Here is a 13,640-nt window from a genome sequence, read left to right on the forward strand (position 1 = left end):
TCCACTTTGGGGTAAAGCGGGGATATCTGGAAGCGAGTAGGAGTGATGCTTCTTTTCGCACGCATTCCAGGAAACTTCTTGGATGGTTGTTCAACTGCCACAAAAAACGGTGAGGATATCGCTCACCTCTGCATCCTCAAGGTCTCCAAGAGCGCCTGGCCTATGGTAGGAGCCTGGTAATTATTTTTTAGTAAATAAGTGCATGAATAAATGGATCATGAGGCTTTTTTTCATCCCATAATGTCTTCTGGAATACATCCACTTCACAAATAAGTAGAAGATAAAGAAATTCTTGGGGAGCACCAATGTTTTAAAATAAATATAAACAGGTTGTCTTATGTAAGGAGTAACCACTGCCACATGTTCTGAAGCACTTTAGAAAGGAAATGTGGCTTTCCTGTTCCAAACTTATTAAAAGTCGAATTCAGACAAATGAGCGCTGGAGGTGTATACTGTGCCTTACGTCTGATTCTTTCTGCAACAACAGATAAACTAGACGGCTACAGTAATCAAAGAGGATTATTCCACATCCAGAAATGGAGCCAGCTGTCAGGTGGAGGAGCACACAAGCCAAAGGAGGCCTGTTGGCGTTTTTGAGAGTGTCTGCTTCCAGCATAAGGTTTACTTTATTTATTTACATTTTTATTTTTTTTATTTTATTTTAAAAAATCCATTATTTATGAAACCATTCTCTTTGGTCAGATATATACTGGTATTGAAAACAGTTAAAACATGTAATGGTTATCTACAGAAAAATCATTTCTGATTGTTGTATTCCCTCAATAGCATATGCATCTACACAGGTGCAAGGATATTATATTCCCCAAACATTTTATATTCAGAATTAAATTTTAAAGGACCATGTTTTCCATAGTTTTGGTCTGGTGAACAGGTTATTAAAAAAAAAACCATTAAAAGGGGCACAAGTCATCAGAATAGGCACCCAATATCACAATAGGCACCAACCATCAGAATAGGTGCCAACTATCAGAACAAGGCATCAGCCGTCAGAACAAGCACCGATGACCAGAAGAGGCATCAACCATCAGAATGCTTGACATACTGTTTATTCCCCGTTGAACTTTCACTTCACTTATTCATGTATTTATATTGGAAAGGACTCAGCTTTCTGTTTGATTCAGTGGGTTATTATCCATTACTTTCATTGTTTATTTTAATCCTCACATTGTCCCAGATTTGACCAGTGAGGACCTCTTCAAACTGGATTCTGGGTCTTTTTAACATGCTCCATCATTCTTAGAGCATTTTGTTACTTTGTAGGCCCCAAAGATCTTACAGGCTCATCTTGTATTTTCCCTGCCCCTTGGATTCTTTTAATGGAGAATGGCTTTTAGAAGTCAGATATGGGTGCTAGGTGTGCTCATTGCTATTGGGGTGCTCATTACTCCTAGGCTGTCTCAGTGGACAGAACAAAAAGTGTGTGTGCATATGTGTGTCTCACAATTACATTAATATTTATCTCTATATATTGAAAGCCATTAATTTACATAATATCTCTAATTCTAATTCAAAGCCACAGGGCTCATTCTGGTTTTCTCCCCTTCTGTATTTGTAACTGCCTCCTTAATCAGTGAGAAAACTGGCTCCCATCATTCTTAATATATTCGCTTTGCTTGGTTGATCTCCCTGCATGGAGCCAACTTCCCATAGTAGGACACCCTCCCACCAGCACCTCATTCTGCTTGGGCTTTGGCATTCCGCCTTGGCTGTTCCCTTTTCTTGTGTGGACACCCTCTTCATTGTATTTGGGCTGTGACACTCTGCTCCCCTGTATGGATACTCTCTTTGTTCTGTTCTGGCTCTGACATCCCATGCCAGACCCTCCCCACCATGGGGTGCTCTGCTCTCACAGTGCTGGGCTGCTCCAGTAGCTGCCCTACCCTGTGCAGATGTACTCCTCCCTACTCAGCTCCAACACCCACCTGGTCTGCCCCTTATGGGGACATCCTCTCATTCCACTTGGGCTCCAACTCCCTGCTCTTAGCCTCTGAGACTCCCTAACCCTGGCCCATCCTCATGAATGCTGAGTCTCTGGTGATGGTGCCATGCCTCTAGACTATGGCAGTTAATCAGGTAGCCCTTCCTCCACAGTCCCCTAGTTCTATGACTGGATTGTCTCCCCTGATTCCATTAGCTGTAGGGTGGTAACTTCTTTTGCTAGTCTTTGACTGCCTCACCATATCCTGTATTTTCCCTTAACTCTGCCCACGCCTCTCTGTTACCTTCCCATTTAGATCTCTTCATGTGACTATCTGGGGGTGAACTCTCCTGCTTAGAGTACGACTGATATGCTACCTTTCATTTTCTTGGTCTCCCTTCCTGGAAATTTTATCAGTTGGATAATGGATCATTTGCGTTAATCATCTATGCCTCTTATTTTTGCATAGAATTTCCATCTTTTTGTGTTTTTGCTCTACATTATAAGACATTTCTTTACCTTCCCAGTATTCCCATCCCTCCCAATAAAATATTTTTCAGTTTCAGCAATCATACGTTTAATTTTCAAGGGTTCTTTCTTGCTTTCTTGGTCTTATGTTTTCATAGCAATCTGCCCTTATTTGCTGGATTCAGCAACTTTGTTAATCTCCCTAAGGATTAATGGAAGTTTCTTGTCTCTTAAGGTTCTTTTCTATTTCCTGAGGTATTTCAGCTTCTTTTGAGGCCAATTATTTTATTTATCTTGATGTTTTTTTCTTTTGTGCTGTTGATTTTCTGAATGTATGGGACACTTTGGTTCTCTGTTCATAAGAATGGGAAAGTAAATTGATTTTCCTGGATAGCTGATGAGGCTTTCCTTTGCTATGGGTCTTCCAGGGAAAAAGCAAGACAGCTACCCGGGAGCTCTCTGTATGGGTGACATACTTGTCAGCTTCCCTTTAGAATGAGCAGGTGGAAGGCCAGGGACATTTTACAGAGGGCTGTGTCTCCAAGAATGAGTAGGAGTTTTCCAAGTGCAAAATGAGCTCAATGAGTCCAGGTTCTGGAAGCAACATCTACACAAGCCTGGATGTGTAAAACACAATGATATTCCCTAAAAATGAAGAGTTTATGTGGAGAAGGAGTCTGGGGGAGGCACCTTAGGAAACCTTAAGGAGAAACAGTGTCAGACTGATTTTATTTATTTAATCATTTAGAATTTGTTTTTAAATTTTTACTAGGGTATAATTTATATATAGCCCAGTGCAGATATCTTAATGGATGAAGTTATGTGTATTTATACATTCAAGTGACAACCACCCAGATTGGCGATATAAAACTTTTCCATCACCCCAGAAAGAGTGTCAGGCTGACTTTACAGGCTCCCATGGCTGAACACGTAGAGTCTGTTAGGACCCTGTTGGACTAATTCAGGAGAGAGGTGTGGATTGTGCCATGTGGCTGGAGAGGTTTTCAACTAGAATTGGTAGGCACTGCTCATTAGCTGTGGGTAGGGAGCTCAGGGAGGTGGACAGGCACATAGGACACAGGAATGATAACAGCAGCCACAGATCTCCAGGATGTGTTTCCTGCCAGGGACTGTACTAGGAGCTGTTTGCATCTCATCTCATTTTTTCTCAAGCAAGATTTTATTACTGACTCCATTTTACAAAAGAGAATCTGAGGCTTGGCGAGTTGGCTCCCACGCCTAGCTCCTGACCACTCACCACACGGGTTCTCAGGATGCTCAAAGTAATAGCAAATGGCCAGCAAGGAAGTGGGTTGGGTCCATCTTCACTTCCTGACCCTCAGCTTTCTCCATCAGACCAAGGACAGCATTGATTGACCTTGCAGTGGACTGAGAGTTCAAACTTTGAGCTATCGAGGGCCAAACACACCTTTTTGACTCCAAGGTGATTCACGTGGAACATTCCTAAGGGGGCAAGGAGTGAGGTCTGTCACTAAGCTATTAAGGAAGGTCAATGTCTAGGAGGTTGGACAAAGCCAGACACTTTTATGGTGCAGGGAAAACCCTATTGAGCCCCTTCCTCAGAGACTGCAGAATGCAGCCTGGCCACTGGCAGGACCTCCCAGACTGGGGTCCTGGCCCCAGATGCCAGCGAGTGGGGAAGTACAGCTCCCGGTTTCTTGCTCATGGGCTTTGCTTTCTTGGGGAGCTCCAGATATTCTTGCTCTGCTCTGTTCAGGGCTCAGCTGCCACCAGGGATTGCTGTTTCCTTCCCCGGCTGAGCAAAGGGTCTGATAGCTAGCTCCTGCTCCATTGGTTTAACTAGGAATGTCGGCTATCAGGCACTCCTTCCCCTTCTCGGGGGCTCTCCGGTGCTGAAGAAGGAGTTCGGACTTTGGATTCAAACCCCAACCCCACCATCTACAATTTGGATGACTGAGACAAGTCATTCCACTTCTTTGAGCCTCAGTTTTCTCACCTGTGAAATGGGGGTGATCATACTTCACAAGGTGGGAGTGAGGATGGAATAAGAGAAAGTGCTGCTGCCTGGCGCAGGAGCTGGTCACTATTTTCACTGCTCCCTCAGCTGCTCTCTGATCCATGGGGGCTTGGGCTCAGGCCTGGGAGCCCTGGGCAGTTGCTCAAAGGGCTCACCTGTAAGACCTCAGCCCTCGGCCCCACACAGCTTCCCCACGAGGAGGAGGTGTCAGTGTCTGAGTTCTTGCCCACACAGAGAACAGGTGTCTATAGGTGAATGGTTTCTGGACGGGAAAGACTCTTCACTTTATTATTTTTTTAGTTTTTACTTTTTTGGCCGCACTGCGCGGCTTGTGGGATCCCAGTTCCCTGACCAGGGATCGAACCCCTGCCCCAAGCAGTGAAAGCACAGAGTCCTAACCACTGGACCACCAGGGAAGTCCCAAATACTCTTCACTTTAGACTCCTGGAAGCCATCATTATGATTAAGTTCCGTCAAATGCATTCCTTCCTTCCTTTGTCGGATGCTGTCACTGTATATGGACCCATGCTGGGCTCTGAGGGCAGAGACGAGGAATAGTGCCCTAGACACGGGGAGTATGTTGTGTAAACATACAAGCAGGCTTCGCCACCTGCCTCTGCAGCAGAGCGCAGAAGGCTGCGGGAATGCGTCATGGCACAGGGGACATCGGAGCTGGGCTGCGAAGGAGGAGCAGCATTTTCCCAGGCAATCAAGGCAGGGACGAGAGTGGTCCTGAAAGAAGACATGGCAGCTGCAAACCTGGAGGGGCCAGTGAGCAGAGGCATGGGCGTTTGGCAGACTGGATCTGAGTGTTTCTTAGCTGAGTGACTTTGGGTAAGTTGCTCGATGCTTGAGTCTCACTTGGCTTCATCAGTAAAACAGAAATAAAAATGCCCACCTCTCAGAGCTGTTGTGATGATCCAATAGGGTAACGTCTGCAGAGCCCACATGGGCCATAAATGACAGCTGTCATTCTAGAAAGCTGTCACTGCCCACAACTCTGGAAACATTTCCATAGTCGGCACCATGGATGGTGCCTCTGGGATTACTTGGTGTGTTGCGGGGAACGGCTGGGTGGTCTGGGCCGTGTCCTGTGGGTCATGGGGAGCCATGGAAGGTTTTTTTCCCCCCCAGCTTTATTGAGATATAGATGACATATAACATTATGTACATTTAAGGTGTACAATGAGTTGATTTGATACATTTATATATGGCAAAAGGATTACCACCACAGCATTAGCTAATACCTCCGTCCCATCACATAATTACCATTTCTTTTTTTCTTGGTGAGAACATTTAAGATCTACTGTCTTAGCAACTTTCAAGTATATAATACAGTATCATTAGCTATAATCACCAAGCTGTACATTAGATCCCCAGAACTTGTTAATCTTATAACAGGAAGTTTGGACCCTTTGACCAATTATCTCCCCATTTCCTCAACCCCCTGGCCCCTGGTAACCGCTGCTTTACTCCGCTTCTGTGAGTTGGAGCCATGGAAGGTTTTAGAGAAGAGTTGTATATGTCGGATACTTAGGAAGTTCCCCAGAAGCAAAGCCTACTCTCAGGAGGTCCTCCAAGTACACACATGATTTTACCATGTGGCCTTCTGGAGGAAATTATAAGTTAGTGTATTCAAAATTGAAGCAGCCTTTGTAATAAACATTGTCCCCTTTCAGGCAAGTCCTGTTTCACGTGGACTCCAGTGGAGAAGTGCTTTCTTTTTTTTTTTTGCGGTACATGGGCCTCTCACTGTTGTGGCCTCTCCCGTTGCAGAGCACAGGCTCCGGACGCGCAGGCTCAGTGGCCGTGGCTCACGGGCCCAGCCGCTCTGCGTCACGTGGGATCCTCCCAGACCGGGGCATGAACCCGTGTCCCCTGCATCGGCAGGCGGACTCTCAACCACTGCACCACCAGGGAAGCCCCAAGAGAAGTGCTTTCTTACTTGATTCTTGTTGCAACAATCTTGGAGGCCTTTCCAGGATCTACCAGGGCCTCCGTGACTGTTCCCACATGCACCTCTGAAAGCCCTGGCATTTTCCAGCCACACCGCCCTTCAGTGATCTGCAGTGAGCCAATGCCTCCAGTCTCAGGGCCTTTGCGCTTACTGTGCCCTCTGCCTGGCCCACATATCTAAAGCTGACCCATTTCCCCACAGCATCTCACTCCCTGCAATAACTTATTTACTTGTCCCTGATGGGCCTTCTCCCCCCAGGGCTGGGAACTCCAGGATAACACAAGGACAGGAACTCTGTTTTGCTCAGCTCTGTGTCTAGAAGGAGAGCCAGGTTCATAGGAGGCCTGTAATTAATATTTGTGAACGAGTTTATGAAAGGCAGGTCTTCTTATGCCCATTTCATGGATGAGGACACTGGGGCTCAGAGAGAACACCAACAGGGCAGTTCCAGCCCTCTTGTGTGTAGGGTCGGGGTGGGCGTTGGGGAGGCCGGCGTGCGGGGCTGCAGCTCCTGGCGCACGGCGGACGCGCTCGCGGCTGCAGCTCCGGAGCAGGCGCCTGGGTCGCCTGCAGCTGGTCAGAGCGTCCTCAAGGGCGGTGCGGGCGGCAGACTGGGCGGGCACTGGCGGCGGCGGCGCGGGAGGGAGGCAAGCGGGCGGGGAGACCGGCAGGGCGGCTCCGCTCCGCACGCAGAGAGCGCCGGGCCGCCGGAGCAGGTGAGACCGGCGCGGGCCCCGCGATTTGCCCCGTGGATCCCAGGGGCAGAAGGGACCCGGGCCCGAGGGGTCCCCGGGAAGCCGCACGCTTCCTCTGCCGGGCGCCTGGGGAGGGCTCGCCGGGTGGGCTTTGCAGGGGCTCAGAGCCGCGCAACCGGGGCGGTGCGGGGAACCCTGCTCCTCGAGCGGACTTGGGCTCCTTCAGTCTCACCTGTCCTCATCTGTGTGCTGCCGGGAGAGCAGGTAAGGGGTGCGTGGAAAATGTGGGCGCCGCGGGCTTTAGGAGACAGAAGCTGTTTGCTGAAATTTCGGGAAACAAAGCAGACATTCTTCTCTCCATTCTTAACCTCATGGGAGAATTGATATTATTTGTATTATCCATTAGTTTTCCTCTGAGTGCTGGGAAGGCAGGCTGCAGTGGAGGGCTCCCCCCCCCCACCCCGCTCCCCGGGTTGCAGAACGAGAGCTGCTTGGGATCTAAACCCGGAGACACTATTTCACTGACTTGGCACAATAGTCTGCCTTCCCGCTCCCAGAATCGCCACCCCCTGGGGTGTGCCTGGAGGACCTGAGGTCTCCTGGCCCTCACTGGGCATCTCTGAGGAATGCAGTGGGAAGTGAGGGACAGTCTTGGTGTGAGGGCCCTCGGGGGAACTCCAAATCACCCAGAAGGGTCTGAAGTGGTCGGAGTGGCCCCAGCTCAGCAGCCTTGGGGAGTGGATGCAATCACCTTGAGGTGATCCTGGTGAAGAGTTGCATTGCTGGAGGCTGAAAGGGATAGACACTCGCTTGTGATAGCCCTTCAAACCTACGTCTCTCCCCTGGGAGCTGTGCTCTTGTGTTCTGCCCCGGCGAGGGGCCTCTGGGGTTCCGAACTGTGTCGGGAAGGAGGCAGCTCTATCTAGGAGTGTCATTCCATTAGGGACTCCAAACCCGCATCTGCTTGGGAAGGATGAGGGGCTGGAGAGGCTGGGCTGTCCGCAGAGCTGCCCCGGGAGGAGGGTGCTCTGAGCCAGCATGCTGGGGCCCGAGGCCAGGGGATGCTGGGCAGCTGCCACCCCACCTGGGGCATCTTCTCACTTGGGCGAGCCACATCCCGGCACCCCCAGGTGCTCACCCAGTCACGCTTTGTTGGGGACCTTGGATGTCCATCTCCAACCCTGCCTCTACCGCTCCACCTGCCCCACGTTAGTTCACCTCCTGCTTCAAGACAGGCCCCGCTCCTCTTTCCTCCTTTTCAAAATCTCTGTCTGGCAGGGCCTGGTGCAGGGGGCTTCAGAATCAGACTGACCAGGGTTCCAGTTCAGCTTTGCCACTTACTGACTGTGGGGACGTTGGCCAGGTCCCTTCATCTAACTGGGCCTCAGTGTCCTCCTCTTTGAAATGCGGCTGCTATTAGATCCAACCATGTGAATTTGCTGTCTTTGCAGGTTGAAAGCGCTTGGATACTGGCAATTTCACATGGTTCAGCCTAGGAACGCCTTCCTCCCAGGGCTGCAGTGTGGATTAATGATCAGGGAGATGTCTTGTGCCCAAAGCTCAGTGAAGGCTAAAGTCCCTTCTGCCCTCTGTCTCCCAGCAAAGTGTGCGCTCTCCAGGGTGAGGCAAGACACACCCCCTCCTTGGGCTCCCTGCGAGACTGGGCTCCCGCCTTCCCTCCCCTGCCTGTCTTTCCAAATTCCCCTTCCTGCTCCTCTGGGTATGGCAGGCTCAGTTGCTTCCATTCTCTCCCCAACCCCCGCCCAGGTACAGCCCCTGAAGCTGCTTGGGCCTCCCATGTGTCTGCGGGACCAAACTCAGACCAGAGTCACCTCTGCATGCGTGCTGCCACTGCCTTCTCCCTACTGCCCCTGTGCACTTTCTACAGAAGGAGACCAGCTTTTGTGCTGACCTGGGGCTCAGGGGTTTGAATTATTACTGCCTTGCCCCTGGAGAATGCTTTTGGAAATCCTCAGTTCCTGTGTACAGAGGGCCTTTCTGGCGTAGGGGCTTATGGAGTGGTCCCCTCCCTGGTGTTCCCTTCCAGCACCTGCAGCTCTGGAGAAAGATGCAAGGACCAGCTGGCGGTTCTGCTCCTTTCTTGGTCCCCCAAAGATCTCCTTCCCATGTTGATGCTCTCGCAGCCCCAGCACTTCCCTCCTCTGCCCCAGTCCCAGAAGCTGCTGGGAAGGGCTGATTTGGGTTCAGGCATCTGTGTGATCTAATCAGTGGGGACGGGTGTGGGGTTTCCCGGCTCACTGGTGACCATCCCTTGTGTTAGCTCTTTATGGATTCTCTGAGAAGAGGGCTGCAAGCCAGGCAGATCCCCAGTGCTACCTTCAGCTCTCCCCCTCCTCCTGTCTTGGCCCTTTCCCTCAATCTATTCTCTACATCCAAGTGACCTTTCTGGAATGAACTTGGGCTTGCTGGCAGCCTTTCAGCAGCTCACCCAGCATTCCTGGTCTGGCTGACCTCTCCAGCCCATCTTTTGTCACTCCCTTCCACCTACTCTAGGCTCTAGTTATTCTGAACTGCTTACTGTTCTCTGAGGAGGCTTTCTTCTTTCCTGCCTCCTTGCCTTTGTGCCCTGTTTCCTGTACCTTGAATTCCTTCCTCCACCTTGTCTATTTGGATAGTTAACTCCTCTTCATCCTTTGAGCCCTGGATCCATGTCCCCTCTTCTCTCATCTCCTTGCTTCCTTCCTCGATCTCCCAGCTCACAGGCATTCCATTCATACTGGTTTTGGCGATGGCAATGTGGCATTGAGGTTCATCTGTGTTCCTTGTGGCTAGTTCCTCTGGTCTGGGAGAGACATGGCTGTATAAGTCATCTTTGCAGACCTTGTTTCTAGCGTGGGACTTGGTACATGCTTGTTGAGTGAACAAATGAACGAAGCAGGGAGGATCTTCTGGAGCCCTCCCCGTCTAGTAATGGCACTCTGATCATGCTGAGCTTGGCCAGTTTGGAACCAATGGCGTTGTTTCCCATTGTTGACCCAGCCCTGGCTGTTGGTCAACCGAGTCTTGGGTTTCCATCTTATTTGCTGCTCCTGAGCACAGTGTATCTGCCACAGTTTCATGCAGCTATGGCTGTTTTTTCACTCAAATACTGGACCTTATATTTCACCCTGGTATATTTCATTTTGTCACATTCAATTCCAAATGACTCTTTTTGCCCGAAGACTGTGGTACCAGAAAAGTCCTCTTGCCTCTGGGATTGGGTAGCCGAAATAACCAGACTATAAACTATCATTTGAATTCATGACGGTCTTGTACGTGGCAAAATGTGCCTCATCTTTATAAGCCAAATTAAATGTACAGGGAGTGACGTTTTTGACAAATAGGTTTTATTGGCCTCTGGTTAATTTTGGCTATACCCTGTAAAAACTGTCTCTAACTTAGCACTTGAACATAAAGAACATATATAATGTCCACAGTTCACAAATAGACACGACGATTATAAGGCCTTAAAGAATATCTGTAATAGGGTATTCCTCTATGAAGTGTACTTATCGAAATGGGGTCCAAGGACCATGTGCATCGGAGTCTATGGGTCAGTTGTTAAAATACAGATCCCTGGGCCCCATCCTGGACTCACTTAACTGCATCTCCTGGTGAGGGGTTCCGGAATCTGCGCTTTCAATCTGCTCCTAGAATGATTCCGATGTCTCCTGAAGGTTGAGAACTGCTTGTGGGATTAGCGATGACTAGAGAAGTCGTGAGGAAGGTGAGCCCCAGTGGTATGTGATGATGCGGTGGCGCTCCACGCCAAAATACCTGTCATTGGCATTACCACCTGGAGGCTCTGGAGTCCAAATTCCAATTAAGTCCCTTGTGTTGAGGCACCAGAGGAAAACGGCTAGGCTGGGCCGGGACATGGAGGTATGGCCCAGGCTGGAGTCTGGGAGCTGCAAGCTGTAACTTGAGCATAGGCATGGAGGGGACCCATAGGGAAGGCAGTGGGCATCCCTTGACCTTGGCCTGGTGTGTGTATACACATAGGGGTCAGGAGGAGAGAGCTGGTGTGCTGATGACCCAGTCTTTGCATACCTGGCTGTCTTCAACTCTGCCATGTGTCACCTGAGAAACAAGGCTGGCAGGGCAGGTAGGGACTGAGACCAGGAGGGCACACTGTGTGTCAAGCCCTGAGGTTTTTGTTCTGTCCTAAAGGGGGTGCCATGGAAGGACCTGAGCACATGGCAGAATGTGTTGCTGTCTCTATTTGCATAAAATGTGATAAGGGGATTTCTACCCGTGTTCCCTAAGTAATTCTCCAGCCTCCAGGCCATGACTCCAGCCTCCTTCGGTCCACTCTGACCCTGAGCTGACTTGCCCCAGATGATTTGTCACCATTCTTTCAAAGCCTCCTGAACTCTGCATACAACAGTCCAACTTCTTTATCATCAAAATAGCCTCAAACTCTGAGGTCAGAGGGAATTTGTGGAACAGGTTCTGACGTCAGACAGACCTGGGTTTGTATCTGGGCCCCATTACTTATTAGCTGTGTGACTATGGGCAAGTTGCTTTACATCTCTGAGTTTCAGGTCCTCTAGGTCTCAGCCTTGGGAAGGAAGCAGCCATGAACCTCTCTACCTGGTCCCCACTCTTCCCTGGATTCCACACAGGAGGCACTGTCCTTCAGTGCCCTTTGTCTTTGCTTTGCAGATGTCATCATTGAATCTCCTGGAATCTTTTCACATCCACCATGAACATCTCTCACTTCCTGGCCTTGCTGTTCCCAGAATCCCCACAGGGTCAAAACAGGAGCAAGTCAAGTTCTCTGTACACGCCATACAACTTCTCTGACTACTGCCAGGATTCCGTAGACCCAATGGTCTTCATTGTCACCTCCTACAGCATTGAGACCATTGTGGGAGTCCTGGGCAACCTCTGCCTGATATGTGTGACCATTAGGCAGAAGGAGAAGGCCAATGTGACCAACCTGCTTATTGCCAACCTGGCCTTCTCTGACTTCCTCATGTGCCTCATCTGCCAGCCACTCACGGCTATCTACACCATCATGGACTACTGGATCTTTGGCGAGGTCCTTTGCAAGATATCGGCCTTTATCCAGTGTATGTCGGTGACAGTCTCCATCCTCTCGCTCGTACTTGTGGCTCTGGAGAGGCATCAGCTCATCATCAATCCAACAGGCTGGAAACCCAGTGTCTCGCAGGCCTACCTGGGGATTGTGGTCATCTGGCTCATCGCGGGCTTCCTTTCCCTGCCCTTCCTGGCTAACAGCATCCTAGAGAATGTCTTTCATAAGAACCACTCCAAGGCTCTGGAGTTTCTGGTGGATAAGGTGGTCTGTACTGAGTCCTGGCCACTGGACCATCACCGCATCATCTACACCACCTTTCTGCTGCTCTTCCAGTACTGCATCCCACTGGCCTTCATCCTGGTCTGCTACGCTCGCATCTACCAGCGTCTGCGGAAGCGGGGGCGGGTATTCCGCAAGGGCACCTACAGCTTTCGGGCTTGGCAGATGAAGCGGATCAATGTGGTCCTTGTGGTAATGGTGGCTGCCTTTGCTGTGCTTTGGCTGCCCCTGCATGTGTTCAACAGCCTGGAGGACTGGTACCATGAGGCCATCCCCATCTGTCATGGCAACCTCATCTTCTTGGTGTGCCACCTGCTTGCCATGGCCTCTACCTGTGTCAACCCTTTCATCTATGGTTTTCTCAACACCAACTTCAAGAAGGAGGTCAAGGCCTTGGTGCTGACTTGCCAGCAGAGCGTCCCTGTGGAGGAGTCCGAGCATCTGCCTCTGTCCACAGTGCACACGGAAGTCTCCAAAGGGTCTCTGAGGCTCAGTGGCAGGTCCAACCCCATCTAGCCAGGTTTAGGGCTTCTCTCTGCCATGTTCATTACCAGCCTCCCTCACTTAGCTAAGTGGGCACGTTGCAAGCTGGGGGTGGCACTGGCTTTGTGGGGCCCAGATAGGGGCCTTGTGAAGCCGAGCATTCTGATGGTTCAGCTGTCGTTCTTGGGAGAATTCTGAGTCTGGGTTCTGCAGGTCACACACAGTATGTCTTGCATCCTGAGCAGATGCCGGAGCCGGAGATGGTCTGATTGATGGTCTGTAGTTCATTCTGGTAACTCAGCAACAGATGCCCAGCCTGGGAGCCCAGGGATTTCACTTCCACCCGTGAGGCTGCAAGGCCGTGGTGGGGTGAGGGGAAGAACATGTGGAGTCAGAGCTCTGGACCTTGGTAAACCCCTAACCTCTGTGGGAGACGATGTTTGTGGATGGGCTTTGTAAGTGGTAAAGAGTTCTATGGAGGCAAGACAGGGGGATTACTGTATATCATTAGCACATCCAGCTGCAGAGAATGGACCCTGGCAGCCAGCTCACACTCCTCTGTGGTAGGAAGATCGGCCCTGAGCAGCAGGAATTCCAGGGTTCACATGCTACTCCATCCTTTTTCTCTTTCTTTGTATCTGCCACCTTGAATGGAAATAAGCCTGCAAGTATATCTCCTTGATAGGACTGTGGGCCCCTTGAGGGTGACATCTGTATTGTCAAAGAGCTTGGGTCCCCTAGGCCTGGGACAGCCCCTGGCCCAGGGAGAGAGCTGC

The 13,640-nt window shown here is 50.3% G+C and overlaps 1 protein-coding gene across 1 annotated transcript; it reads left to right on the forward strand.

Annotated features, from left to right (window-relative positions):
• Positions 1-11,744: 11,744 nt before the first annotated feature.
• On the forward strand, positions 11,745-12,929 carry NPY4R2 (neuropeptide Y receptor Y4-2). Its single transcript, XM_022562439.2, has one exon. It carries the CDS (start codon positions 11,764-11,766, stop codon positions 12,895-12,897), a length of 1,134 nt encoding a protein of 377 aa, XP_022418147.1. The 5' UTR covers positions 11,745-11,763; the 3' UTR covers positions 12,898-12,929.
• Positions 12,930-13,640: the final 711 nt, after the last annotated feature.

This window comes from Delphinapterus leucas, chromosome 16 (assembly GCF_059928025.1).
Source record: "Delphinapterus leucas isolate spDelLeu-1000000601 "Yukka" chromosome 16, BTC_Dleu_Yukka2, whole genome shotgun sequence".
Classification (NCBI taxonomy): Eukaryota; Metazoa; Chordata; class Mammalia; order Artiodactyla; family Monodontidae; genus Delphinapterus; species Delphinapterus leucas.

Bases quoted from the DNA above. Each gene is read 5' to 3' on its own strand.
- NPY4R2 (XM_022562439.2), top strand. From the start codon at position 11,764: ATGAACATCTCTCACTTCCTGGCCTTGCTGTTCCCAGAATCCCCACAG.